The sequence below is a fragment of the Odontesthes bonariensis genome, chromosome 10, assembly GCF_027942865.1.
Source record: "Odontesthes bonariensis isolate fOdoBon6 chromosome 10, fOdoBon6.hap1, whole genome shotgun sequence".
NCBI classification, from domain to species: Eukaryota; Metazoa; Chordata; class Actinopteri; order Atheriniformes; family Atherinopsidae; genus Odontesthes; species Odontesthes bonariensis.
Window position 1 is genome coordinate 26,705,491 of NC_134515.1, and position 26,635 is coordinate 26,732,125.

Here is a 26,635-nt window from a genome sequence, read left to right on the forward strand (position 1 = left end):
CTCCCACCGCCTGGCCTCATCAGCCCAGCTGCACCTCCACCTCTGCGGCAGCTCCCACCACCAGGCATCCAGAGCTCAGCTGCACATCCACCTCTGCGGCAGCTTCCACCGCCAGGCATCCAGAGCCCAGCTGCACATCCACCTCTGCGGCAGCTCCCACCGCCAGGCATCCAGAGCTCAGCTGCACATCCACCTCTGCGGCAGCTTCCACCGCCAGGCATCCAGAGCTCAGCTGCACATCCACCTCTGCGGCAGCTTCCACCGCCAGGCATCCAGAGCTCAGCTGCACATCCACCTCTGCGGCAGCTTCCACCGCCAGGCATCCAGAGCTCAGCTGCACATCCACCTCTGCGGCAGCTTCCACCGCCAGGCATCCAGAGCTCAGCTGCACATCCACCTCTGCGGCAGCTTCCACCACCAGGCATCCAGAGCTCAGCTGCACATCCACCTCTGCGGCAGCTTCCACTGCCAGGCCTTCTGAACCCAGCTGCACATCCACCTCTGCGGCAGCTTCCACCACCAGGCATCCAGAGCCCAGCTGCACATCCACCTCTGCGGCAGCTTCCACCACCAGGCATCCAGAGCCCAGCCGCACCTCCACATCTGCGGCAGCTTCCACAGCCAGGCATCCAGAGCCCAGCTGCACATCCACCTCTGCGGCAGCTTCCACTGCCAGGCCTTCTGAACCCAGCTGCACATCCACCTCTGCGGCAGCTTCCACCACCAGGCATCCAGAGCCCAGCTGCACCTCCACATCTGCGGCAGCTTCCACTGCCAGGCATCCAGAGCTCAGCTGCACATCCACCTCTGCGGCAGCTTCCACTGCCAGGCCTTCTGAACCCAGCTGCACATCCACCTCTGCGGCAGCTTCCACCACCAGGCATCCAGAGCCCAGCCGCACCTCCACATCTGCGGCAGCTTCCACCGCCAGGCATCCAGAGCCCAGCTGCACATCCACCTCTGCGGCAGCTTCCACTGCCAGGCATCCAGAGCTCACCTCCACACCCACCTCTGCGGCAGCTTCCACTGCCAGGACTTCTGAACCCAGCTGCACATCCACCTCTGCGGCAGCTTCCACCGCCTGGCCTCCTCGGTCCAGCTGCTCCTCCACCTCTGCAGCAACTCCCACCACTAGCCCTTCTCTGTCTAGCTGCACCCCCACCCCCATCTCTATGGTTGATAGCAACATCACTCCTGTCGCCATCCCTCCGCTACAACCTCTGTGTCTAACTATAGAGGAGGTTGGAGCTGAGCTCAGGAGACTTAAGTCAGGGAGGGCTTCAGGCCCAGATGGAGTCTGTCCAAGGCTTCTGAGGGACTGTGCTGGTCAACTAGCAGTCCCTCTTCAGAGGCTCTTTAATATGAGCATTCAGATGGAAAAAGTCCCGGTGCTGTGGAAAACTTCTTGTCTCATACCAGTGCCCAAATTAGGGCAACCGGTGGAGCTGAATGACTACAGACCGGTGGCTTTGACATCTCATATCATGAAGACCTTGGAGAGACTCATTGTTCGTCGCATGAGATTGCAGGTTGCTGAAGCTCTTGACCCCCTCCAGTTTGCCTACCAGAAACACATAGGAGTGGAAGACGCGATTCTGTACATGTTGCATCGGGCATATGCTTATCTGGATGTGCCTGGTTCATATGTGAGAGTCATGTTCTTTGACTTCTCCAGTGCCTTCAACACCATACGGCCTCCCATACTGAAAGACAAGCTGCTCGGTATGGGTGTGGCCCCCTCCCTGACATCATGGATTATAGACTATTTGTCTGCCAGACCACAGTATGTCAGGATGGGGAAATGTGTTTCTGGAACACTGGAATGCAGTACTGTACTGGGGCTCCACAGGGTAGGCTACTGTTTTGGCTCCTTTTCTTTTCACCCTGTACACATCAGACTTCAGGTACAACTCAGAGTCCACATTCAGAAGTATTCTGATGATACGGCTGTTGTGGCATGTGTGCGCGGTGGACAGGAGAAGGAGTACAGGGACCTTGTGGAGGCCTTTACTGACTGGACCAAAATAACTGTTTGCTCCTGAACACCACCAAGACCAAAGAGCTGGTGGTGGACTTCAGGAGATCTAAAACCCCATACCAGTCAGTCTGCATTGATGGAGGGGAGATAGAGACTGTTCAGACCTGCAAATACCTGGGGGTGGTGCTGGATAATAAACTGGAGTGGTCTGCCAACATAGACGCAGTGTACAGGAGGGGCCAGAGCCGTCTCTTCTTTCTGAGACGGCTCAGGTCCTTCAATGTCTGCAGTGATATGATGTGCATGCTTTATCACACTATCATTGAGAGTGCACTGTTCTATGCTGCTGTCTGCTGGGGGAGTTGCACTACAGACAGAAACTGTAGGCGCCTGGACAAACTGGTGAAAAAGGCTGGTTCTGTTGTAGGCAGAAGGCTGGACCCTCTCAGTGCTGTGGTGGAGAAACGGATGAGGAGGTTAGATTCTGTGATGGAGAATAATAAACATCCTCTCCACAGCATCCTGGCAGGACAGAGGAGCAGCTGCAGTGAGAGGCTCATCTCTCTGCGCTGTAGGACTGAGAGGTTCAGAAGGTCCTTTGTTCCCACAGCCATAAGGCTTTTTAACAGTGACTGCTGAGTTCTTCTCAAATTGATTGATTGATTTTTATTTATTTTATTTTATTTATTTGTTTATTTTGCCATTTAGTCATTTATTATTATTTAGTTAGTAGTAGTATTATTATTGTTGTTTTATTGTTGTTAATTCAATCATTGTAAATATTTAAAAAAAATGTTGAGCTACTTGACGAATTTAAATTTCCCCCATTGGGGGATAAATAAAGTATTTTATTTATTTCTATTCTATTCTATTCTTCATTCTTATTTTGAATAAATAAACAAAACCAATATTAAAATAAATAATCTCCCTTTACAAACTAAAAATGTGAACTTTGAGGCTGAATTACTAAACAGTCAGGATGTTCCTGAGTTCAATTATACACGCCTGTCAGAAATTATGGATCAAAGGGATTTTACAGTCGCATAAATATTGCAAATAATGCCCTTTTCACTTCAAAATAATGAACTTTGAGACTGAATTTCTGCAAAATGATACAGTTAATGAGTTCAAGTGTACACACCTTTGTCAGACATTATGGATCAAAGGGATTTTACAGTAGCATTAATATCGCGCATAAGGCAACTTTCACTTAAAAATAATGAACTTTGAGGCTGAATTTCTCCACAATTATACAGTTAATGAGTTTGATACTGAGTGAGTGAACAGTCAGGATGTTCCTGAGTTCAAGTGTACACACCTTTGTCAGAAATTATGGATCAAAGGGATTTTACAGTAGCATAAATATTGCAAATAATGCCTTTTTTACTTCAAAATAATGAACTTTGAGACTGAATTTCTCCTAAATGATACAGTTAATGAGCTTGATACTAAGTGAGTGAACAGTCAGGATGTTCCTGAGTTCAAGTGTACACACCTTTGTCAGAAATTATGGATCAAAGGGATTTTACAGTAGCATAAATATTGCAAATAATGCCTTTTTTACTTCAAAATAATGAACTTTGAGACTGAATTTCTCCTAAATGATACAGTTAATGAGCTTGATACTAAGTGAGTGAACAGTCAGGATGTTCCTGAGTTCAAGTGTAGACACCTTTGTCAGAAATTATGGATCAAAGGGATTTTACAGTAGCATAAATATCGCGCATAAGGAATTTTTCACTTAAAGATAATGAACTTTGAGGCTGAATTTCTCCAAAATTATACCGTTAATATGTTTGATACTGAGTGAGTGAACAGTCAGTATGGTCCTGAGTTCAAGTGTATCAACCTTTGTCAGAAATTATGGATCAAAGGGATTTTACAGTAGCATAAATATTGCAAATAATGCCTTTTTCACTTAAAGATAATGAACTTTGAGGCTGAATTTCTCCAAAATTATACCGTTAATATGTTTGATACTGAGTGAGTGAACAGTCAGTATGGTCCTGAGTTCAAGTGTATCAACCTTTGTCAGAAATTATGGATCAAAGGGATTTTACAGTAGCATAAATATCGCGCATAAGGCATTTTTCACTTAAAGATAATGAACTTTGAGGCTGAATTTCTCCAAAATTATACTGTTAATATGTTTGATACTGAGTGAGTGAACAGTCAGGATGGTCCAGAGTTCAAGTGTATCAACCTTTGTCAGAAATTATGGATCAAAGGGATTTTACAGTAGCATAAATATTGCAAATAATGCCTTTTTCACTTAAAGATAATGAACTTTGAGGCTGAATTTCTCCAAAATTATACCGTTAATATGTTTGATACTGAGTGAGTGAACAGTCAGGATGGTCCTGAGTTCAAGTGTATCAACCTTTGTCAGAAATTATGGATCAAAGGGATTTTACAGTAGCATAAATATCGCGCATAAGGCATTTTTCACTTAAAAATAATGAACTTTGAGGCTGAATTTCTCCAAAATTATACAGTTAATATGTTTGATACTAAGTGAGTGAACAGTCAGGATGTTCCTGAGTTCAAGTGTACACACCTCTGTCAGAAATTATGGATCAAAGGGATTTTACAGTAGCATAAATGTCGCGCACAAGGCATTTTTCACTTAAAAATAATGAACTTTGAGGCTGAATTTCTCCAAAATGATACAGTGAATATGTTTGATACTGAGTGAGTGAACAGTCAGGATGGTCCTGAGTTCAAGTGTATCAACCTTTGTCAGAAATTATGGATCAAAAGGATTTTACAGTTGAGTAAAATATTTGCACGCTCCGTATCATGGACTTCCTATATTTACCATAAATTCTGTAATACGGGCGCACTTTAAATCAGGAAAAGACGAACGTCTGCTCACTTGACCGCAGTTTTAAACGACACCAGAGTCTGCGTCATCAGTAGGACTGTACAGTCAAATCAGCGCCTCTCGGACAGTTGTGCTGACCATGATGCCCAATGTCCGCTATGAAGGTGTTATTTTGTACAGATTTGTTGTATCAAACTGTTGGTTTTGCCTCAGCTGATCTAACGGCCTGAAGGCAATATTTGCATCTTTTCCAACATTCAACACCTTCCATCTTTCGTCTCACTAGTGGCGGTGTGCGCTTCTCACTTCATATAAGAGGAATATTTAGGCCTACTGGACAGGTTACACTCCCTACATCTTTACATATACATTACCAGCGTTGCGCGTGGTAACCCCGCGGTTCTCTTTGCTTTAATAAACACTATTTGAAATTCATGCTTAAGATATGTTTCAGCTTCTCAGTCAGGCCTGGCTCTGACATTTTAATGCCAAGCTCCGATTTTTGTTTTCTTCCACCCCCTGATTTTGAATCACTGCTTTGTCTCCAGCCCCTCTGCCCGCGTCCTGCTTGGCAACGTCTTTTCTAGTCTTCTTAACCAGCTGCTCTGTGGGGTTGCGCCACCCTTCCTCTATAAATTGCTCCATCTGATCCTCCTCCTGGAATTTGAAGTCTTACCTCTGGAGGTTTCATTGTTTACGCGCTGATCATCTCGGACGACAGATCATGAGGACCGCAGGAGGGGATATTCTGATTTTATCGTTCGCTTTGCTCGCTTCAGGTAGGCCTATATTTAAAGATAACCTTTCACAGTGAGAGATGCTCTTTATTTGTGATGTTTGACTGATGTTTTTGTCGATCTAACAAATAAGCAGCTCGGGCGGCGAAGAAATGTTCCACACCACTTGAGACCCCGGCCACAGCACTGTTCAAGAAAGTCCCCTCCGGACAGATGTTCAACAGCGGGGAGAAAGTTTATTTCAGGTGCGCCGACGAATACACTCCATCCGGCGGGCTCCGATATGTGGAGTGTAAGGATGGGGAATGGACCAGATTGACTCTAAAATGCGACAGTAAGAGCTCGGCATACTGTTCAAATAAACGTATCAATGTTGTTCTTTTAACCAGTCTTTTAAATTCACTGAGGTATTAAAAAAAACTACAAGTAAGACTTGGTTTTAAAGTGACTTCAAGCAGCAAAGAGGCGCTCTGCCGCCCCCTATCGGCTACAAAAGAAACACGTTGTTTTGTAATTGTGCAAATGTAGAACCAACTCCAAAACGCTTGAAAAACTTAGTGCCAAATGTGCTGAAGTTGTTTGGACCGTCATAAAGCCAAACACAGTTACTGTGGATTAAATGACATGTTTATTCCATATTTACATTGAAAGGTGTATTAGCTGTTGGACGGCTGAAGACATATTTTCTACTGAAAAAAAGAGCTTTCAAAGGCTAAAAGGAGAAGAGAAATAAGTCCTTCAAATGTTTGATGCAGACATCTGTCTGCTGTGATGATCCTCACCGAACTGTTTGAGCAAATTTCTGTTTGCATGTGTCCAAATGCTGCGATAAGTTGAATTATGACACATTCTTTCACTATTAATGAACGCGAGTTTTAGGTAGGCTTAGTTTAAAAGTGAAAAAACTGAAATTAAAATTCAGTTTCTAATGGTGTTTGTGTTTACTGAAGGTGACGGCTTTTCCTCTGTGTTGTAGAGTTTACAGCATCTCACCCATAATGTTTTGAGTAGCTATGATTAGTAAAAAAAAAAATGTTAGTATGGATCATCACAGGGTAGACAAACCAGTTTTGCTCAAATACTCTTCAGCGGGACACGACCTCACCTCACATTTCATGTTTCTCATATAGTTAGGCCTACACCACGATAGGACACCCTCCGCATAATTTGCGGGTTTTCGGAAAGTAGGATTTGCAGCAGCATCATATAAGCTATTTTTTTCCCCCAAACCTCGGGGAATGCAAATCTCACCCTTAATTTTTCCATCCAATGCCATGTGTTTCTCTCATTTCTACCAGAGAAAACTTGCGGCAACGCCGGCGACATATCCCATGGAGAGTTCCGTTATGATGGGGAAACGTACATCGGAGCGAGAGCTTACGCCACATGTAAAAATGGGTAAGCTTTGTGTCAAAGAACTGATGTAAAACTCAACAAGAAGAGACTCTGTGTGTCGTTAACTGTATCTCCGCATCGACAGATACACCCTGAGGGGGAAGGGTTACGTCACATGCCAAAAATCAGGATGGAGTGGTGCATATCCAACTTGTGAAGGTGAGCAACAGCACATTTAATCTTCAGGATCAATAACTGACACTCTGCGGTGGCAACTGCATTGACCACAGATGACTTTATGTGGGGGGTGTTGTTAAGTAGCCTAATACAAGTCTTCATATGACGCAGATTTGTTTAATCATTTCATTCTTCTTGACATATTTTCCATCTTAGTAATGACATTGTGAAACGAGGTCTATGTTTCTTCATCGAAAAAGTCATGCGTTTGAGGTCATTTTGATCCAGTGGCAGTAAGGAAGTCAGATGTGTTCATGTTCAGGTTTTTCTAGAACACATGAGCTAACAAAATACGATGCAACTGCCTAATATTTACTTACTCAGCAGTGAGCGTAATGGTTCAAATCGACTTTATATTAAGCAATCACACGGCAAAACTTTATGTTGTCCTCCGACTGTATAAAAAGCGTCTGGGATTCCTCCTCTCCTGGTTGTTGTATTTGGGAGGAGATGGAATTCCTGGTAAATAGCTGAGATTATCGTCTCCTCAGAGGGAGAGAGCAAAACCACCTGCTCCAACCCAGCAGTGGACAACTCGTTGCAGAAACGTGGAGATGTTTCAGTGTACCAGGTGGGAGAGCGCATGAGCTTCAGCTGCCAGCAGGGTTTCCAGCTGGCAGGAGCAGCGCACATCACCTGCGGCCCTGACGGCCAGTGGCAGCCTCTGCCTCCCCGGTGTCTGCAGTCACCCGATAGGCCTACAACTCAGCCTGGACAGCCGTCAGGAAAACACAGTGAGCTCCTATTTCTTATTACAATTAGTCACCAACCATATTTAGTTGAAAGTCTGTGGAATCTAAAAAAAACAAAACCTGACACCTCCGCCCTGTGTTCAGAAGCTAGATGCGGTGCACCACCAGCTGTCGGCACCTCCCATGCCAACCTTGCTGATAAGTACATCACCAAAACTTCTTTTTCCTCTGGTGAAAAAGTCTACTATACGTGTGATGTTGGCTACCTTCCAGCAGCCGGCAGCAAGAGTCGCATGTGCCTCAATGGAGAGTGGACACAGCTGAAGCTGAAGTGTGAACGTAAGGACATCCATCTTCCCTCACAGTCAAGAGCTTTGTGAAAAACGCTCCATAAAAGCTTCTCTGTGCCGTTCTTTTGCAGGAGACAAAGGCTTGCTCCACTTATTCATTGTCTAAAATTAATTACACACTCCAATTTCATGGATTTGGAGGTGCGGAAACCTATTTTTTCCCCATGTGGATGCAGCTTTCTTCTTTTCTTGAATCAAAATATGGAAAATATCAACTATTAGTTTGTCTATTCATTTATTGTGTGTGTATATACACATCCTCTATTTTAAGGCTGTCAGTTCTCAGCAATCTCCTCGAATCATCATTACTGACCAGAAACACTGGTCCCCCTCTCCCCCAAAACTTGCTGTAGATATATTTTAATTCACTGCACTGTCTGCAGTTGTCATCTTAAACTTATATTAATGTTATAAATTATATTGCAGTGTACACCTATAGATTTAAACTGCACTCCATCTTGTTACCAACACGACAACATCCCACTAACTGCATGGGATTATTCATTTGATTATCTTATTTGAGCAAGTTCTAACGACTTCTATGGTAATTTCTCTCTTTCTTTTTTTCTGGCATCAACAGTGAAGTTTTGTGGACAAGCAGGGGAGATTAAAAACGGACAGTTTGTTTACACTGGAATACAGTTTGGAGACACTGCTACAGCCATTTGTAATGAGGGGTGAGACGAGCGCAATGAAATATGCCGCCTTCTTACAGGCCGTCATTCTTTACACTTTTGAATTCTGTATCCTTGAGAATTAAAACTTGAATTTTGCCCCGTCATCAGGTATATACTCGTTGGAAAGGCCACCAGAAACTGTATGAGTCACGACTGGGACGGACGCATCCCCGTTTGTGAAGGTGCAGTCAGCCGACACACACATGCTCGCAGGACGTGTTTGGTGGCTTATTGTTTTTTCTTGAATGTCTTCAGCCATGTTAAATTCATTGTATTTCTCGCAGCTGTGGATTGCCCGGAACCAAAAGTCACGACTGCACAAAGGACAGACAGCGCAGAGTCGCCATACTTCTACAGAAGTGTGGTTCGCTATGGGTGTCACGTGGGAAACCTTGACGGGCCAAATGAGATTTGGTGTACAAAGAATGGGACATGGAACACATCCCCTCCAGAGTGCACAGGTCCGAGATCGCATGACTACAAAACCAAACGCAGCAATTTACTCTGTTCACGACACTTAAAATAAAAATAAAAATGTATTTTTTCACAGATATAACGTGTCCATCACCAAATGTGGATAATGGCCTCTGGATAGGAGCCCATAGGCAAAAACACTCCCCTATGGAAAACTTATCGATTGAATGTAGGAGGGGTTTTACCATCAGAGGACCCACTTCCATTACCTGCAGCAGCGAAGGCCGGTGGTTACCGTATCTTCCCCAGTGTCAGCAATGTAAGTAATATACATGAGTTGCTTATGTAGTATAACAGGTTTTTACACATTTTACAATTCTACCTGTTTTTATTTCCAGCATATTACTATTCAAGAGGCTAAATGAGCCACCCGGAGTTTGAAACCACAGTATTCAACCCAGCCTGGATGAACTGTTAAACATCAGCAAAGGGTTAAAGTAATCTCTAACACTAAGCTAACAATGCATTTCTTCCAAAATGAATACTCTCAAAATCATTCTTTAATAATGCACTGCAATATATCTTGCTCCTAATACTTGTATGTCATCATTATACAGACATTAAAATATATTTAAAATGAAACGGAAGTACAGTATGTTTATTTTTGATAAGTGTTTTGGGGAGTAACAAGTTCAGACCTGTTTCATTCACCTCTGTACATTGTGTTTTTTTTCCTCTTTTTTTTCAAAAACTTTTTCTTTACAGTCAATAATGTGTATCATGTCTATAGACTAAAGGGTGAGTGAGCATCTCATGAACAAACAAGCTACAAGAAAATAAGAACACCGATTCCATTCATTTAAAAAGACAGTACAAAATTCAGACATTTCTTTACATGAGCAATAACAATTCAAGTGCAAATATCATTATCAACTCCGATACATCATAGCAAACTCTTAAAAGGCAACAATTTAAAAGAAAAAAAAAAAAAAAAAACATGTTGCAGGAAAGAAGCTGATTCTGGTGGGAGGAACAGGGGGAGTGTTGGGGAATGAGGGCACGTGGGTCAAGTGAGCACACATGGATGTTGAGTGATGGCATCCATGCAGGTGATCATATGTGACCGGAGTTGAAGTCAGATGTGAATAGAAGATTTTTAAACTGATATGAGTTGCTTGGCCCAACAACACCCTCAAGTGTGACAAATTCCCTTTGTGTCATCCAGTACAGTCTGTGACATGTGGTGTCCCATCCCGTTTCCTTTTATTTACATTAGATGGAACACAACATCCTTGGATATAAGAGGGCACGCTTCAATTCTGTTTAGAGAAAGTTGAACATGCAGGTCCATGACGGGGTTTATTATGCACCAATAGTCATCTGCATTAATTTGACTGCAGAGGTGGTGCTAAGGACTCGAGAGGAATAGCTTCATATATTTTGGGAAATATGCTTGTTCCCTTTTAGCTGAGTGTCATCACTGTGAGGGCTTCAGATAGTCACAGTGCCGGGTCAAGAAATAATCTGGTATGCAGTATAGACACAAATGGTTATGTGTTTGTTAGCATTTGGGGTGCGATAGGTTACTGTGTTTGAATAAAACCAGGCAAACTTCCCTGTATTTTACGCTATTAAGCTAACATCCTCCATTCAAAGGCAAATGAGCAGATTTCCCAAAATACTGAAATCTGTATCTGACACATCTGACATAAAGCAAGTGTTAAGATTTTCACTAAATTTAAATCATTGTCTTACCCTGTTTTAGTTCCTTTTTAAATCAAATCATTTGTTTTACAAACCAAATTCTTTCTACCACATGTAACTAATATACATATCTTTTTTAATACTAGTAACATGTTAAAGCCTAAACATATTCTGCCCATAGCAAGTGATAAATATGTGATACAAGCAGTCGTGGGAAGACTGCAGCCCAAATACACATTTAGCAAGTGACATTGCGGGTCTCAGCAGGGCATAACGGGAATGAATGTGGGCCAGTTTTATTCATTGCACTTTGTACTAAAAATGAGGGATGGCAGGTTCTAAATCTAATGCACAAAAGTACTTGACCCGGCCTTTTTGAGCGGTCTTTGGAAAGGCTGTCTTAACAAAATGTGAGAGGGGAGTTCGGGGGGTATCAGGTGTCTTTGAATTTTAGACTAGTGGAACATAACGGGGCAGCAAAGAGATTATTTGGGGGGGGGTTCCTGCATAAGCAAATCAGGATTAAAGAATTCAACCCTCGTCTAATTTACTTTCATTATTTACAAGACTGAAATAAAAACAACAAAACTGGTAGTCTACAGACAGGTAATGAGAGATTATCAACTTTAAATGGATTAAGAACAGAAGTATCTCAGATTCGGAGCTTCCCTTTGTTTTAAACCTACAGATTATAAGTGTGTAGAGTACATCAGAAAGACAATGAGACTGAAGAATTAAAGTGACCTTTTAAAAGAAGCAGCAAACATAATGTCCATCAAAGACATTTTTCTCACTCTTTGAGACATGCTCCACTAGACATCACATCATCTAATTTCTGTGGCTCTCACAATTATTTATCTCCCAAATGTCCACTGGGTCCCTGGAATGGTAAACCGCATTTTTGTGTTTGCTTTGAGTTGGCTTGAAAAAGACCAGAGGAAAATATCTGAAGGTTGGGAAACACTGGTACAGTCTAAACAGACAGAGCAAAACACAGATTAACTGTTTTAACAGTAAAACCCTCGGAAATTGCTCTAAGAGCTCAAATATAGTCGGGCTTTGAAGGACCTGGAACGCAGCTGTGACATTAATTTAACAACTGCTCCTCCTCGAGGACAGCACACAGACACCGAAGATGGAATTAGTTTCACAACACTTGCACAACACTTACACTCATACTTAATGGTAGGAACTGGAGCTCACACTGCTCATTTAAACAAATACAATAACAAGCTCTATCAGGCTCAAACCGCATACACAAAACGTCACTCCTACTGTTTGAAATAGGCTTAATCTTTTTCTCTCTTTTTCTTTTTGTTTTTTTTTTCCTAGTTATTTTTTGTTTCATTGCACATTGCAACAGAAACAAAACCCACTTGCGTACTCTACATCTCCACTCAATGTTTGAGCTCGGTACTGCAGGCCTGTGCTGGATGGAAACTTAACAAAGTAAACCTAAAAAACATTTATTGTTTGTTAATTCTCAGGTCTCGTGATTCTTTTTTTTTTTTTTTTTAATTGCAAAAGCCTATGAAAAAAAAAAAAGGGGGTAAACGCACTAGTTGGTTTTGTGTTTATAAGTCCTGTGAAGGTTGTAAGATGTGGCCTTTAAGGTGGAGGGGGATGTTGGGGGTGGTGTGGGGGTTGCAATCAGGTAGTTAGCAGCAGGGTGAACTTTACTTGTATGGTCGCAGGAAAGCAGAGACTTTGCTGCTTATGAGACGGATGAAGGAGCGGGGAAGCATCTCGTTGGACTCCCGAGTGGTGTACTTAAAGTAGTTGTTTGGGTGAGCCAGCACGTCAAAAAGAGTCTTAATCAGTTTTTTATCCTGTAGAAAGAACAAATATCAGATACAGATGTCAGTCGCTCACTCACATGCATACTTCCTCAAAAACCAAAGCTGTTCCACAACACTGTTAAACAGATGTATGTCGTATTAGAGTACAACCTATATTGCTTTTTTTCTTATGATGTTCACAGACTAGCGTCAGCTGTTTGAAATTTCAAATGTAACTTTTCATCACAGTAACACAGATATGATAGAGTAAATGAAACGCAATTCATAAATAAACGTGCATTTCAAAGTACATACATTAATATATCAAGATGTAAATCAACAAAAAGATGTGAAAAAAATGAGATGCTTTTATTATTTAGTGTTTTGTCATCAATCTTTATATTTCAACGTTTATTTAGTCATTTATTTCTTTGTCTTTATATTTCCAAATGTGTTTATTTCTGTGTATATTTCCTCATTTATCTTATTACACTTGTAAGAAGGAGGGGGGGGCGCTGTGCTGACCTTGAGGATTTCTTGATGGTTTTCTGAAGCGTAGAGCCTTCCGTCTCGCACTATGTCCTCTACAAGCTGTTCGTAGTCCTCTGCATTCATGAAAACAACATGAGACATCATTACGCAATGCACCTTATGACATGCTGCAAATATGTCATGCATATCCAAAACAAGAATTGTAATCCACAGGCTAATCCATATAATAAGGAACTCCTTTTGACTCATTTTATTGTTGCCTAATGAGATGTTTCAGATCATTTAATGTGAAGAAAAGGTATGTTGTAACATTAAAAGCATCAACAGTGGAGTGATTCAAGTCAAACACTCATTGTTACAGTTTTGCGGTTGTGACAAACATAATTTGCCGTGATTTCATGATGTCAAACGTTTTGATTAATCAATCAGGGCAATTGCCTAATTGTGCCACCAAAACAGCCACGGTGGCCTGAACACAGGACCTGTGGAGGAGTCCCTTTGCACCTTCTCATGGTAGGGCTTCTGAATCAGGCTTGTACTGGTGCATTACACTGATACTCCATAGAATTGGGATCATGGGAGTTTAGAGGCCATGTCGTCACTTCCTCAGCAGTTGCTGCAGAGTGTCAGGGGTTACTGTCCTGCAGTGGAAGGGAGCGCTGCTGCCATGGAGAGGTGCGCTTGTTCTGTGACAGTGTTTAGGCAGGTGATATGTGCCAAAGTAACAAGCACACAAGTGCCACCATTCACACATATTTGCATTGTAATGAGTTGACCAGTTTTTTTCCTTCACCTGTCAGCTGACTGAATGTTGTTACATATCAGAGTAAAAGAAAAAGACTGATTATTGTAAACATTGTTTTAGGTTTTTAGTCGAACACACAGGATGGTACTTTTGGTTGGTGGGAGCGAAGATAAATCTGTGACACTTCACATAAAAAATACCAATTTGCTATCTGGAGAAACCCACGCTGGGAATGAACCTTCTGTTCTCCAACTGAAAGACAAGGACTCGACTCAATGAGACGAAGATAAAAGCCCGCTGACTCACCAGATGGGAGGCAAAACAGTGTGAAATGAAATGGAAAGCTAAAAGTGCATTGACATGACGTGAAATTTTCTTTAAAGTGGCCTCCTATGATATAAGAGGACCGTTTCTTATTGGTCAGTGATGCAAACATGAAATCCTACTTAATAATGTAGAGATTTAAAATTACAACATCCATTGTCTCAGATGTCGTTTAGTTTATAGTTGTGAACATCACAGATGTAAAAAAAACAACAACTTACTTCCATTGCATTAGAGGTGCAGTTTGAGATTTTAAATATGTCAAATTTGCTTGGAGAGACACCACAAAACATGAACATTTTGTTGCATTCCAATGAAATCGTCTTTAGAAATGTATAAATCTGATTAAATGTGCAGATATTTCCAAACTTTGACACAACAGATACTGCATATGACATTTCTCTACATATAATAAGATGATTTATGATGCTGCATACCATCATAAGTAACGTAGGGGATTTGGAAGCCTCTGGCGCTGTTAGCCTCATTTGACTTGAAGTTAATCCACAGACGTCTGGAGCGAGCTGTGAAGGCAATGGGCCGCTCATACGTCTGACACGTCTCATAGGTGGTGATGGATGTAGCTGACCCTAGCAGGGACACAGAAACAGTAGCAGTGGTCAGGTTTCAAAGCTATATTTTCTGTTATTTATAGCAACATCAAATTCTTATCAATCTACAACCAGAAAAAGTTACACTTACAGTTCTTCCTCATAACCAGTACATCTCCACACTCATCCTCTGATGGCAGGAAAATCTCTGGAACTACTATTAGGATCTTGCGCTTGCTGGGTGGGTTGATGTTCCAAGTACACTCCACATTAGCAGGGTAATTACCAGGATAGTTGGGTGACTCAATATAACCCATAAACTCACCCATCTCACCACCACATTGTCTGTCTAGACATACACAAGCAAATCAAATTACATTCAAGCTAATGTTAAAAACATAAAGAGACAGAAAACAGTAATATTCATGCTCACTCTTGCACTGTGAGACACTGGTGGCACCATCAAAATCAGTGGTGGTGTTTCCCGGACAGGAAATGCAGTAATTTTGTCTAAACTCTGTCTGATAGGTCCCCACTGGGCAGCGGATACATCGATGTACTGTGGTGTTGTAGTAATGACCTGGAGAACACTGAACTGTGTGGTGGAAATGAAGAAACACATCAAATTAAGAAGTTTTGGCGAATATTTTAGTATATTTCCCTGGACAAGAAATACAGAAATACACTGACCTTTGACTTCACAGTCATGAAAGGAGCTGGCACCGTCCCGCTTGGTGCTCAGTCCTCCCCCACAGGGGAAGCACAGGGTCCGTCCCAGATCTGGCTGATAGGTGCCCTGAGGGCACGGCTGACAGGGTTTGAAACCGTCACTGGAGAAGTATCCCGTTGGACACTGGCCTGGTTTTGATTTGAAGGATGCCAAAATCAGATTTACTAATGACAGCAGCTCTTCACTTTACCAGAAATTCATGCTTTACATTGCCTCTGGGACTTTAAACTACCTGCACAGGAGGAGATGTTTTGTGCGCCAGTGGGCCCGTGGCCATCGCTTCCAGGACAGAGGTCACAGGCCAGCTGCCCCTCTTTCTCCTGGAAGGTCCCGGGGGGACACTGAACACAGCGCTCCTGCTCGCCATGATAGTAAGACCCTGGCAAACATCTAACTGAGAGAACATCCACAATGGCTGCTGTCACAGATATGTAAACACACTACATAACTTAATCAAGTACATCAAATTGATGATAGAAGTCAGCACACAATGTGACTCGAAAAGCTGGTTGTGTTCTGATAGCAGGAACTACTGCTCACACCTTCACTCTTCTCAACAATGACGGATGAAACAAGGTTACATTATTTTCCTTGAGTTTCTCAGAACTGCTCATTAGACATTCCAGCTCTCTGGTCTTACCACATCGGCCGCTGTCCCTCTCTGAGCCTGGGCCACAATTCTCCTGGATGGGAGCAGCTTGGGGAAGTTTTTGGGCCACCTCGTACTCCAAGCCAGCAACTCGAATCAGGAAGCGCTCCTGGTTGATGGACTTCTTTAGAGCCTTAATGTATGTCTTCACCTGTTTCTCCATTCGCTGCCGCAGGCAGCTCAGGTTGCAGCTCCCTGGTCAATACATACCAATAAATCAATTCAAAGTCATTATAACTTTAACCAATGACGACACGTATCGGCTGTACAGTAAAGTGACACTGAGCTGTACATAAGCAGTGAGTGAGGAGTCTGACCTGTGGTGTCTCCAGGTTTGACCTCAGCTTCCAGCTCCAAAGTAATGCGCGTTACCTCTTTGTTAGAGGGGTTTCGTGCACGCCGCCCTTTAGCTCTCTTGGAAGAGTCACATTTGAGGTTAACAAATGTTACCAGGCAGTTGCTGCAAGGCTGCCCCCCTCCTGCACACACATGTTATCACATAAACTGTTAAGCTGTACTGTGCACTGTATTACTTAATTGCACACCCCATTCACGATTAATCAATTTTCATCAACATTTGAGAGTGGTGCTCCATAATTTTGTGACTGAACGGTAGAAGACAAACCATCAACAATTTTTTTACAGCTGCAATTAGGGATTATTTTCAGTATTAATTCATGATCCACCGACAAATTTCTTGAAATAAAAACACTGGGTATATTTAGATATGAAAAGAATGTAGAAATGCTAATTTGTTGATTTTGCCATATATGGTAAATAAAATCATGAAAGATTCAGAGAATCCAGACTAAGCAAGGGGACAAGGAAGAAAACGGGTACTGAATGGCTGTGATCATTAGGCACCCAGGCAGCGCTGCTTGGAAAAAACTATTTTTTTTCCTGAGGAATCACTAATTTATAAAAAATTTAAAAAATGGTGGAAAAAATTTCAGTGAACACAGTATGTCGCTGCTTCAAGTTAACGCTTTTATATGAGAAAACAAGATCCAAAATAGTCTGCCTTCACTGGGCCTGAGTAAATTTTAAATGGGCTGCGGTGAAGTGGAAAATTGGCCTGTGATCTGCTGAATCCAAACATTTCTTTTTTTAAAATCATGACTGTTGTGTTCTCTAAGCTAAAGAGAAGAGGGACCATCTGACTCGATATAAGTGCATAGTTCAAAAACTGGTCTCTGAAAAGGGTACGAGCCATGACAGGAGTAACTTGCACATCTGTGAGGTAGCATTAAAACTGAATGATATGTGCAGGCTTCAGAGCAACATACGCTGTAATCCAGCTGATCTTTATGACAACAGAATTGCATAAAATCACTCAACCATTGAAAATGGGAGTTTCCCATATGTTTCGTCTTTGTATCATTTTTTTTATTAAATAATTTTACTACGTTGCATTCAGTTTTACTTTATGAAGTTTACCACCTTTTTGGAAATACAGGTAAGGGCATTTGCCTGATTTGCCAGAGTGAATTACTCTTTTTGTCCAACCGCTCTCTAAAATCCTAATAAAAGCAACACATTCCAACATTCAGTGCTTGTGCTTTCATGTTTAGAAATAACATCTGTACACAGCGTCACACACAGATAAACACTGACCTGGTCCCAGCATCCTCCCCCTGTCTTCTGTCCTGCCGTTCAACTTTGGATGCAGGTGACATTTTGCATTTTTAATCTTGAAAGAAGCCGTCTGCTTCACTGGAGGCGCCAAAGTCTCTACAGACAAACACAGCCCAGTGGGTGGAAGAACACAGAAACATCATGCTGCTACCACTACAAAGACCGATATCTGTGCTGATTCTTGAAAAGAGTTTGGTTAAAAAAAAAAAACTGGATGGTGACAAACCTATGCAGCTCTGACTACTGCTGGTGTTGAGCCTGGCGGGGGACTTCCCTCTGAGAACGGGGATGCCACAACTGACTGAGTAGCTGTTATCTGACTCTGGCAAAGTTAGCACAAGCAAAATAAGTTTCTAAAATTTTTACACAGTTTGTTTCGTTGTCATTTCATTCTGCCTGGGAGAAACATACCTGCCAGATAGTGAGCCTTGGAAGCACAAGTAAGAGAGCAGCTCTCCTTTTTTCCTGTCTTGCTACAGGTCAGAGTGGCCTTTGGTGCAACCAGTCCAGAAGAGCATTTCACCAGCTCTGACAGAATATAAAATGAACTCTGAATCACATGCTGTTGACAAAGAAACCTAAGCAATAAAGGAAGAAACTGTGCAGGTGCTCCCAACATATGTCCTTTACGTACATGTCAGTGAATCAACCACATGGGGGCAGTGTTGTTACATACCAATACAATCCTTCCTGTTCCAGTGCAGCTTGTACCCTGGCGGACAGGTACACTCGTAGCTCCCCAAAGAGTTGATGCAGCCATATTTGCAACCTCCGCGATTTATACTGCACTCATTAATATCTGTAAAAAGATGTTTCAGACAAGAGTGAAAGGGGCGAGTTCACAGACCTACCAGGGTTCTAGGAAAATAGTATGAGTTTATTTATCTAAGATGACATAAAAAATCTTTAAGACAATGTGATCTGTATAAAATGATCTCAAATCAGTCTTGTTGAACTGAATGAAAAATAAACAGGCCTATGAGGAGACAGCGCAGCTGTGAATAAGTTCTTGTAAGCTTGCTTCAGATCATCCTGTCAGAGCATCACATTACAGGAAGATTAATGTGTTTGTGTGTACACAGGAGCAAATTCTCGTTTTTATGTCACCCGCATTCAATTTCATGGTCAGAATTTCTCTACTCTGCAGGGAGGAAGACTTGTGGTAAGCAGTAAATTATAATCACCTTTTCAAACACATGCTGAGCTAAAACCACTAAAAGCATCCGGTATCCAGATGCAGTCTGGCTGTAATCGATGCCAGACAGAAAATCAGTTTAGAGAGCAAAGCCGTGCATTCAGCAGGCAGCGGACAAGTGGCAGAGACACCAGGAAAGAGACGGAGATAATGGCAGTGATTGATGATCTGGGCTGCTGATATGAAAAGCTCTTCCTTGTCTCATTCAATTATTCACCTCGAATAAAAACAGTCTGTATGCTGATGCACTCGCTAAAGAAAATGATGACTTCATCAACAGCCAGAACCGCTTGGAAATCTTGTGAGGGATGTGCTGCTCATCCTCCTCATCAGAGCACTTCATTTAAAGGACAAAGAACTCTAATGAATATCTGATGGAAGAGGAGCTCATCTACCAGCGACTGTCTCCTTTGTTCCTCGCTTACTTGATTCTAACATTTCGCCGATCTCTTTAGTCTTTGCATGTTTATCCATTGTACAGAGAGTCGAGACAAGCCAAGAGAGAAAATGCCGGAACAGAAAGACAAACTGACATTTAGAAACCACGGTGTAATTCACAGGAGGCTCTGGATGTGCTGGTGAGTTCATAGAAATGTCATCATATCTAAATTTTAATTAGTTTTGTGTGCTTATTTAACAAGCACTCCCACTACAAACGACATCATAACTGAGGTTTTAAAAAGCGACTTTCTCTAATCACAAACAGGGGCCTTTTTACTGTATTTCAACAAGGAAGTTAAGGGGATTACATTTAATTTTCCTTTACAGTACAATATGAAAGCATTTCTGTTCAAATCAAAGCTGGAAGCATAAAATTAGGTAAATTTAGAAATAATCTGTATTTCTAAATTTGTGAATAGTCAACTGTGTATAGTCAACACTGCTCAATCAGATATGTTTTCTAAAATGGGAAGATCTCTGTAAGAAAGAGGCCTTGTCTGTTTTTTCTTTTTATACCAGACAAGCAATAGTGAGTAGACTATTAAGCAAGACAAAGAATGGCTAAATATACTCCTACTCAGGAGGAATTTCATAGACTTTGGCACAACGCTTGACAGCAGGTCACTGAGCCATTTGGGTTTGTTAAGGGTGAGTCTATTGTTAAACACTGAACACAGATTTCTGGACTGTTTGGTAGCTATATTTTGGTTAATAAACCACACATGGAATAACATAATCTTGGTTGTGGCCAGGAGAGAAGAGAGTACAACAGGGAGCACCATAAATCTCTAGGGTTATCTAAAAGTTCCGACAGCACTGCTGAAAAGCGAGGTGAAATCATTCATTACTGGCTCACTGAACAATAGTATACCGAACCATTTACGCCAGACTATCTTCCCTCCTCTCAGCACCTCAGTGTGGCCTGATCATTGTCCATCAGGCAAGTAAAATCCTCACAAATCCAATTCTGGAGCATTTATTCCTTTAGCTCAGAGCTAAAAGAGCTGCAGATGTATGGAATGGATCTCATGAACCTATCAAATCTGTTGTGTAATTCTAAAAATACATACAGTGGGTGGATAAAATAAAAATAACCATTTAGAATTTAATTTAACCCAGCAGCAGTGCAACAGCCTTTCAGACTCTTCTTCACATAACAAATTGTGTAATATCTTGAAATGTTCCAGTTATTTTGTCTACTACTTGTATATGACATCATGTTTATGAGAACTCTTAAAATCATCATTTACATTTCATAGTTTGTAACAGTAAAGATAAAACATACAGCTATGGGGGTCGGTCAGTGTTATTTTCATCCAAACTAACGTATTTCTGAATGCCTCATGCTCTCATATGTCAACACCTTTACCCTTCTTAAGTCCTAATGTACAACAGTCTTGATCAACATACCATACAAACTAGCTACAAAACAAGCAACAACAAACAAATCACTGCACTGAACATGTAGTTCAAGTGCATTAACTGTCTCTATATCTTCATAACTACAGTGAAGCCCTGAGGCACTGGAGACAGCAGCAGATTCTAAGTGATGATAAATACTCAATCAAAGGACTGCCACAAAACACCATGATGAGCTCTGGCGAGCCTCTTGGCAGATCTGAAGCCTCCTCACACACCTCCTGATACCAAAGGTTGTTTCTGCTTCAGAGCACAGAGGCTTCCTGCTAATCTTTGATTGGCATGGTCATTTACAATCCTAAAATACCTTTCTAATATTTATTATAATGGTTCTTTTTAGCACACACTACACACTTTACCTCACTCTCAAATCCAGCATATGTTCTTCAAAATTAGATTGATCTCCTGCAATCCAGGCTGCCGTTTCAGTTCATTTCAGTCAATTCATACATCAAGGCTTTCAAATGACATGTGGTGGGTAAACCACCACATGTGGGATTTACCTGAGGGATTTATGTACATTTAATTTGTCCAAGAATGCAGCTGTTATTTCTTAAAGATCGATTCACTTGGTAGCTCTCAGGCACGCAGCTTTCACACCTCACATATGAACCTCGAGGTAATTCAGTGCATGAATTACCTGTTACCTGGATTGTCTGTTAAGTTGTTTGAAGCTGACTTCTAAAGTTGATTTTTACATATTGTGTTAAAAAACAATCAAATAAAAAAATCAATGTGACAGTTGTACTTTCAGAATACTAGGGTTTGTGGGATGTAATATTTCTCTGAGGATGAGATCCATGACTGTTACGTGTATAATTGTCCCTAAAAGAAAATGCAGACAATCAAACAAGAAAGCAATCGCACATTTAGAAATGTGTGTGTGTCAGAAGTTTAACAGACTAGAAAGTAGCATAAAGGCTCTTTCAGATATGCACTTATTTTCATTAATCTGATGAAACTTTGGTCCCTTCATCACTGCAGTCTTACTTGGTCAGATCTACTGACAAATACATAGTTGAGGTGGAAGTTAAAGCTGCATTAACGGCATGCACAGTAGCAGGGTTATGTTTCTGGCACATGATCTGTTTTTCAAAGGAATCTGTCAGAACATGTCATTAGCTGAATGAATGACGGCACTGTCCAAATTTTTCTACTTCATAGAGTAGAAAATGCTTATCTGCAGCACCTACATGTTTTTTCACTCCGCCTGAACCAAATAAACCGGAGAAGAATTTTGTCTGTGGCATTTGCCGTCTCTCCTCCATGTCTGACACACTCAGCAGAAAGCAAAGATGCTGTAGTGGAGACTGAAGTTACCATTTTTCAACAACTACTAGAGTAAGTGCAAAAAAAAAAAACCCAAAAAACATTTCTAACAAGGTAACCAAGTTATTTATCATTCCAAAGTTCATTTAAATGTTCTTTGAAGTGCTCCCCTCCACCACCGGCTCAAATTAAGCAGGCATGTCAGGCTAATATAATTGTCATGAGGCACCGACATGTTATAACAACACCCTTATGCAATAAACATCACTTAATATACTTAAAAAATCATGTCCATAGTGTAGTGCGTCTCTCAGTTACTATCAGGGCTTTGTCTGAATAAAGCCATGAGAAACATAATGCATCTATAATTGAGCATACTCCTGGTCAAAGGTCAAGTGTTTAAAAAAAAAGTGATCTGATGTTGGAAAGTCTGTCATTTACTAAATCAACCCGGAAGACGGAGGAGTCCATACAACAGCGTTTGTTATAATTGACACGTAGGGTACCATGGATGTCCGTATATAATTTCAATTTAGTGCTTTCAAAAACTGTTGTGGTATTTTAGTTCAGACCAAAGTAGCGGACTCACCATCTGACTGACATGTTTAGAGAAGATGTAAGTATGACTGATCGTTACCAAAGAAAAAAGAAAAAATGTTTCTTGTGAGCTGCTTTTATGACTAAGCATAAAGGTAAGCGGTGAAAGTTTAACAAAGGAATGTGGATGCTGAGGCAGAGTGATACACAGGAGGTTTACACCCACAGACAGGCGCAGACAGAGACTGGCTCACCTCCACAGTGTGCCAGGCCGTAGAGGACGTAGCCTTTTTGACAAAGACACTGGAAACTGCCGGCAGAGTTGACACAAAAGTGATCGCAGGCACGGTCGAAGGAGCACTCATCGATATCTGCACAGACAGAAAGAAATGACAACAACAACAAAAAAAAATCAGATTTTAGTTTTCAAACAAGCTGCTTCAGTTGTTCTGCTTTTATTTTGTGTATTGTAACCATTGTTTGCTATGAATTGCAGTGGGTCACATCATATGTCACAACAAAAAATTATTGTGTATTTTCAAAGGAAGACATCTTCTGTTTGGTATTTGGCATGATGGTTGACTTCCTGCAGTCACAGTTTTCCATTTCGATGCACTGAAATGAAATTTTCTAAGTAATTTTGCAATAACAAGCAGCCACAGCAGGAGACAAAAGAAGGTCTTCTCTTCACCTGATAATAGGGGCCGAAAGGCTGCTTTTTCTCTTCCACACATGACCTGCCTATCGTGTACCTTTTTCCTCATTTCGAGCATACCATTAATGCGCCAAGATTGTTAGAAACCCCATCGTATGACCTGTCACTCTTTTTGTCTGAGGCTATATGAAAATCAAGTGATTTAATATAATGTGTTCTCAGTTCTCAGTGTTTCTGATTTTCATGACCCTTTCAATCTCCACAACTGTAAATCTTCACTATAGCAGTTCCTTCCTGCCTGTCAGTAGCCTCTCCGTCTTATCTTTTGCAGCTTTTCTTCTGTCTTACTCATGCATCTCCAAAAATTTCGTAAATGTCATGGACTGGGAGACTATAAGGACTGATACAAGAAGCTACAGGAGACTGATGACATTTGGTTTCATTATGATCAAGGTCTCTTTAATGTCAGTAATAGTCTGTGTCAAGCCCAGGCAGCACAAGCTGGGAGAAAATGGGCTTGTCCTATAACTTTGCTGGATGTCTAATTGGCTCATTTAAAAAAGGTTCCCAGTATTTTCCCAGGAATATCATGCTTTCATCTGCAACATCTGAGCCTACTCTGAGTTATGAGGTAGCGCCAGGTTCCATCAAACAGTTGATGCAGGTTATTTCACTGCAATTACAGGAATACAGCTAAATAATGGGCTGCCTTGAAGAAATCACGAATACAGACTGATTAATGTTTAGACAAATCTTGCCTGGTATAATAGCATTTCACAGAAGATTCACACTTTCACAATGAGTATAATACTTTACAAACAGTTCAGCTGAACTCAGTCACTAAAGTTCTTACTTGGCAGGTATGTTATGAGATGAGATAAAAGATGAGCTGCGATTAAAATCTTAGTGTTTGATTTATATGAAGTGTCTAAAGGTTTTTGAAGGAGGGCTACAAAATAATGTTCAAACATTGGATACAGTTCAAAACCTCAAATTAATGTTGACATCAAATCTACCTTATGCTAATAAAGAGAAACAAAAAACAAAAGTGAACAAAACCTGCCTTGCGTCTACATAGTGAGGAAGTTTAACATCTTCTACTAGATATAGTAAGGACTGTAGTCTTTGCTGATTGTTCCCATTAGTGACCTCTGGAATCCTTACAGTAACATGCGTTGTTTGTAGCATTGCAGAAGTAATTGTTATGGTATATTAAGTACGAGATCTACTCAAGCACACTTTAAGCACTTTAAATACTCTGCTAATTAGGCATAGTGACTGAGTGTATCCTTAAAAATACTGCTTATCATTACATAGCTTTGTGTTGTGCAACAATACAAAGTATAGAGGGCTCTAACAACTGTTATTTACAAAGCAGCAAAAGTGTCATTTCAATAAGTTTCCCCTCTATGCTTTGTCTCAGCCTTTCTACCAAAAATCTATGGAAGATCACTATTGTTTCCTCAGAACAGACAAGGCCTCTTTCTTACAGAGATCTTCCCATTTTAGAAAACATATCTGATTGACATCTACCCGAGTGCCCTCATGTGGATTAGGAGTAAGAGGAAGATGAGAAGGAGACTTTGGGAGGTGTTGTGGGTGGAGGAATGTCGACAGGAGCTAAGGAGACATGCCCCATCCTGACTTATGGGCTATGGCCCACTGACAGCAGAGAAACACCATGACTGTTTAAACCAAGATAAACCCAGAGTTCAGTTTCCACATATCAACACCTCGAGGAGACAGCAAATGCCTGATTCAGTGTAACGGAACACCTTGATTCACAACCAAGCACCTGCCACTACTAATAAAACCAGGAGTAACAAGACTGCAAATTCAGTGCAGTTGATTGTCCTTATCTTTCAGAAAATGAGCCTTGTGATGTCATGTTGACATCATCAGTCTTATCTTGAAAAAGGAGAGATAGAGAATTTTTTGATTACAAGGACTAGACTTTGTAGATTGTTTGTAAGGTGGGTGGTGAGATCCCACACTTCATACTTAAGATTTTCTCTTTTATTTTTCTTATCTTTAGCAAGCTAGCTAGCAAGCTAACTAAGAAATGGTTGGTGGTAATGCTGGTGTTAGCAACAGTGTTACCACTGTAACAGTAATTCACCAGTTTTGGTTTAAAAGATTTGCAGGTAGTTTGCTGTTGCTTTAGTTTTTTGGCTTCTAGTTTCTTCAGAGCCTGACAGTGGTTAACTGTTTTAAGCCTCCCAGAAAACACTCAGGTTTTAGAAGGTTTTTCTTTCAATGAAGCTTTAGGTGTGAATGTATTAATTGGTATTGTAGACCAAAACGACTACAGTGCTGCTTTCTGAAAATCAGTATTTCTAATGGTTTGTGACTGCACCAAGCACAGAGCAGCATGATGCTGAGCTGCACACTGTGACAAATATCCCAGTGGTCAACAGAAATAAGCCAACCAGACAGCATGGAGGACAAAATGAAGGACAAGCTGATACAGCTGAATGTCTTTATTGCTCTAAGTATACTGTATAGTTTGCATGTCCTTCGAGACTTCAGGAGGAAAGATCTATGGTGGAAAAGGTTTCCATTCAAGTTGGCATGTCAGGTTTGATTTGGAAGTCAGGCAGATTGTTGCTGCGAGGCAATATGTAATGTATTATGCAATGCAAATGGTGGAGTCCAACTGGAAGCTTTCAAGACTTTGCCTATGATGTGCTGTCCTCTAAGACTGTGCTGAAGAAAACAGTGAGAGCAGTGCATGTTGTCTTCTGTCTGAAAGGTCCATAGCATAAAGCTCAGCTCTTCTTGGTCCTCTTCTTCACCAGCAAAGGGTGTTGTTGGCTAAAATACTAAAAGCAAGCACCCCCCCAATACAGTATGTTGTAACGTGTGCTTCTCCCAGCTCAAAGTGCAACACTAAATCTTTTAAGTGCCTCTTTAATCAGATACATGCACATCAATGCCAAGGACAAAAGACCAAGACTAACTGTGGTAGCAAAATCAGCCAGAAGAGAACTAATTAGGATAATATTTAACCTTTACTAAAAGGTGCTCCACCTTTATTTTGCCCAGCTATCATTCTAAGAGGTGAGAAAAAAAGGTTAAGAGACTGACAGGTAGGGCAGAGATGGGTGTGTGAGTGTGTGTATGCCTGCCTGTGTGCCTGGCAACACCTCTCCTCAGGAGGTGAGCTTTATCGCAACCCTTATCCCCAGACAAAACACACAGGACCAAACAAGGACAGCAGTGTCCCAACGTTGACCCTGTGAACCCAATCAGCACATGGCTGAGTTG

General features: G+C 41.4%; 2 protein-coding genes across 5 annotated transcripts in view; one reads left to right on the forward strand and one right to left on the reverse strand.

The window, feature by feature from the left end:
- Nucleotides 1–5,359: 5,359 nt before the first annotated feature.
- Nucleotides 5,360–9,886, forward strand: LOC142389828 (complement receptor type 1-like). Of its 3 annotated transcripts, none has more exons than XM_075474967.1 (11): nt 5,360–5,581; nt 5,673–5,873; nt 6,838–6,937; nt 7,020–7,093; nt 7,603–7,845; nt 7,951–8,142; nt 8,734–8,830; nt 8,939–9,012; nt 9,115–9,291; nt 9,381–9,563; nt 9,643–9,886. In XM_075474967.1, the coding sequence occupies exons 1-11, from the start codon at nt 5,527–5,529 to the stop codon at nt 9,663–9,665; spliced, it is 1,419 nt and encodes a 472-aa protein (XP_075331082.1). In that variant the 5' UTR covers nt 5,360–5,526; the 3' UTR covers nt 9,666–9,886. The 3 variants fall into 3 exon arrangements, with proteins under 3 accessions (XP_075331082.1, XP_075331080.1, XP_075331081.1); XM_075474965.1 differs by having other exon boundaries at nt 5,362–5,581; nt 7,948–8,142; XM_075474966.1 differs by having other exon boundaries at nt 5,364–5,581; nt 5,676–5,873; nt 7,948–8,142.
- The window catches only part of scube3 (signal peptide, CUB domain, EGF-like 3), an 83,075-nt gene continuing 66,226 nt past the window's right edge, over nt 9,787–26,635 (reverse strand). For both annotated transcript variants that reach the window (XM_075474964.1, XM_075474963.1), the window contains 14 exons: nt 22,968–23,084; nt 18,529–18,651; nt 18,264–18,380; nt 18,079–18,174; nt 17,832–17,948; nt 16,535–16,696; nt 16,209–16,412; nt 15,801–15,962; nt 15,529–15,696; nt 15,272–15,433; nt 14,990–15,187; nt 14,725–14,877; nt 13,252–13,331; nt 9,787–12,777 (listed from right to left, as the gene is read on the reverse strand). In XM_075474964.1, the coding sequence (XP_075331079.1) occupies nt 12,625–12,777; nt 13,252–13,331; nt 14,725–14,877; nt 14,990–15,187; nt 15,272–15,433; nt 15,529–15,696; nt 15,801–15,962; nt 16,209–16,412; nt 16,535–16,696; nt 17,832–17,948; nt 18,079–18,174; nt 18,264–18,380; nt 18,529–18,651; nt 22,968–23,084 (2,012 nt within the window). In that variant the 3' untranslated portion in view covers nt 9,787–12,624. The remainder of the gene's footprint in view (nt 12,778–13,251; nt 13,332–14,724; nt 14,878–14,989; nt 15,188–15,271; nt 15,434–15,528; nt 15,697–15,800; nt 15,963–16,208; nt 16,413–16,534; nt 16,697–17,831; nt 17,949–18,078; nt 18,175–18,263; nt 18,381–18,528; nt 18,652–22,967; nt 23,085–26,635) is intronic.

Coding starts and splice junctions, on each gene's coding strand:
- LOC142389828 (XM_075474965.1), top strand. CDS start 5,527: ATGAGGACCGCAGGAGGGGATATTCTGATTTTATCGTTCGCTTTGCTC. Junction 7,094..7,602: donor TGCATATCCAACTTGTGAAG/GTGAGCAACAGC, acceptor TCGTCTCCTCAG/AGGGAGAGAGCAAAACCACC. Junction 9,013..9,114: donor ACGCATCCCCGTTTGTGAAG/GTGCAGTCAGCC, acceptor TATTTCTCGCAG/CTGTGGATTGCCCGGAACCA.